Source organism: Gouania willdenowi, chromosome 12, assembly GCF_900634775.1.
Source record: "Gouania willdenowi chromosome 12, fGouWil2.1, whole genome shotgun sequence".
Classification (NCBI taxonomy): Eukaryota; Metazoa; Chordata; class Actinopteri; order Blenniiformes; family Gobiesocidae; genus Gouania; species Gouania willdenowi.
The window spans coordinates 303678-306177 of record NC_041055.1 but is presented as its reverse complement, the minus strand read 5'-3'; the positions used below and the strand labels follow the sequence as shown (position 1 = coordinate 306177).

Genomic DNA, 2500 nt, shown 5'->3' with positions numbered 1-2500 from the left:
AGTTTATCTAACCTAGACCATCTAAAGTCTATCTAACATAGACCATCTAAAGTCTATCTAACATAGACCATCTAAAGTCTATCTAATGTAGACCATCTAAAGACTATCTAATGTAGACCATCTAAAGTCTATCTAACGTAGACCATCTAAAGTCTATCTAACGTAGACCATCTAAAGTTTATCTAACCTAGACCATCTAAAGTCTATCTAATGTAGACCATCTCTTTACCTTTTTAACCAGGATGGTGAGGCCTTGATATTTGAAAGGTTTGGAGAACTCTATGTACTGTGCTCGTTCGTTGTTTATAGTCAGTGGTGCCACGATCATGTCGGCCAGGCCTCCCAGCAGCTCTCCCATCATGCCGTTCCACTCCTTCTTGTTACTGTTGTTCACCTGAGGTCCAAACAGAGAGTGGTGGAGATAATGATCAGTATGTTATGGGTTAAGGGTCTCACCCAAAGCCTCACAGTGGTTTTTATCAGCTTTCTCAAACCTCTGTAATGGATCTAAACCAACAACCCTCTGCTCCTTTAGACCAATGGTTCTTAACCTTTAGACCGTGACCCCCAAATAAAGGTTCCATAGAGCAGGGACCCTCCAAAATAAAGGTCCCAGAGAGTGGGAACCCTTCAAAATAAAGGTCCCAGAGAGTGGAGACCCTCCAAAATAAAGGTTCCATAGAGCAGGGACCCTCCAAAATAAAGGTCCCATAGAGCGGGGACCCTCCAAAATAAAGGTCCCATAGAGCAGGGACCCTCCAAAATAAAGGTCCCATAGAGCAGGGACCCTCCAAAATAAAGGTCCATAGAGCAGGGACCCCCACTGTAGCTGAAGGTGGTTGAACACAGACATGAACATTGAAGAACAGTCATGTGGAGACAGGACCATCTATAAGGGGGAATAAAGGAGAGATTTTTGGGGTCCATCCATAAAGTCAGTAAAATGATGGTCCATTGTTCTATGAATCTGTGATAACCACATTTATTTATTCATCTGAATAATATCCACTGTTATCCCCAGGTTGAGAACCCCTGCACAGCCGTGTCAGCCCCATTCTCTGGTCTGGAATAGTTTGGTGACCAAACTAACTACTCTGTCCACAAAACACAAAAGTAGTCATCTTGTGTTATGGTGGTTTTGACTGAGAGGAGGCGGAGTCAAGCTTAAGATTGGTTGATTGGTCAGATACAGAAACAGATTATTTGTCAAAGGTTGCCACAGACTCTGTTTAAGTGTGGCTGATAGCATTAGTCAAAACATGGGACCGTATTTGTGCAGAGACCTTGATGTACGCTATGAGTTATTATAATCTGACCAGACCTGAGCAGGAGAGAGAGTTCTCTATAATGTGAGTTTATGTGTGATGTTTAGAGCCTATGACCATCTGCTCATGTCTCCAACTTTGGTAAGATTGGATCAGAGGAAAATGAAGCTAAACTTCTCAGAGTTATTAACAAAACAAGAGCATCATGTATCATAGAGTGTGTTCATAGACTCTCTGTAACATGCTTCCTCTGAGCAGGTTGTCAGTTTGAGTCCTGTTCTTGTTCTGGTGAGTTCATGTTGACATATTGACAGAATATCACATTCCCTGGTTCTAATGAGATTATATGTGAAGACACGACTAGTTTAATCAGAATATAAAAATTTATGAGGAACTTTATTGACATAGCCGTGGTAGCAACATTATGGAATATACCCTCATATACATACATCACAAATAAACTCCATTAATCCATTTTAACCACTTTTTGTATGATTTGATGATGATGTCATCAAATAAATTATTTATGATTATTTATTAATTTGTCATAGAGTAGATGCAGCCTGTGAAATCATGCAAACATTAGAAACACTGACCCGCTCCTGAGTTCCAAATTTACCGTCCGCCACCAGGTGGACCTCGTAGGTGAAGTTCATGGTCATGGCGAGCTTGATCAGGAGGTCGATGCAGAACCCGTAGCAGCACTGAGGCACTATTGGGCGTCCTGTAACCAATCAGAGAGATTCTAACGTTACTAACGTGTCTCAGCTGTTCTCAGTGCGTAGGGGGCGGCGGTCACGGGCGGGTCGAGGATGAGGAGGCGATGCAACCACACAAGCACACATAGCCACTCCCACTGAGCACACAGAGCCCCTCCCACTAAGCACACATGGCCCCTCCCACTAAGCACATGGTGCAGCACTCATTCCCCAGCAGCCTCATGCATACATATATGGATACCTGCTGAATACATATATATATATATATAAATATATGTATGTATGTACAGTATATATACAGTATATGTAGTGAACGTGAGCTGTGTTTAGACACAAGTATATATGTGTATGTATGTATGTATGTATGTATATATATATATGTATATATGTATATATATGTGTATGTATGTATGTATGTATATATATGTGCATGTATGTATGTATGTATATATATGTGCATGTATGTATGTATATATATATATGTGTGTGTATGTATGTATATATGTATATATATGT

At 40.8% G+C, this 2500-nt stretch overlaps 1 protein-coding gene across 4 annotated transcripts in view; it reads right to left on the bottom strand.

Annotated features, from left to right (window-relative positions):
- The window catches only part of LOC114472832 (glutamate receptor ionotropic, NMDA 1), a 59309-nt gene that overhangs the window by 16329 nt on the left and 40480 nt on the right, over window positions 1-2500 (bottom strand). For all 4 annotated transcript variants that reach the window (XM_028462097.1, XM_028462099.1, XM_028462098.1 and 1 more), the window contains 2 exons: window positions 1862-1989; window positions 230-394 (listed from right to left, as the gene is read on the bottom strand). In XM_028462097.1, the coding sequence (XP_028317898.1) occupies window positions 230-394; window positions 1862-1989 (293 nt within the window). The remainder of the gene's footprint in view (window positions 1-229; window positions 395-1861; window positions 1990-2500) is intronic.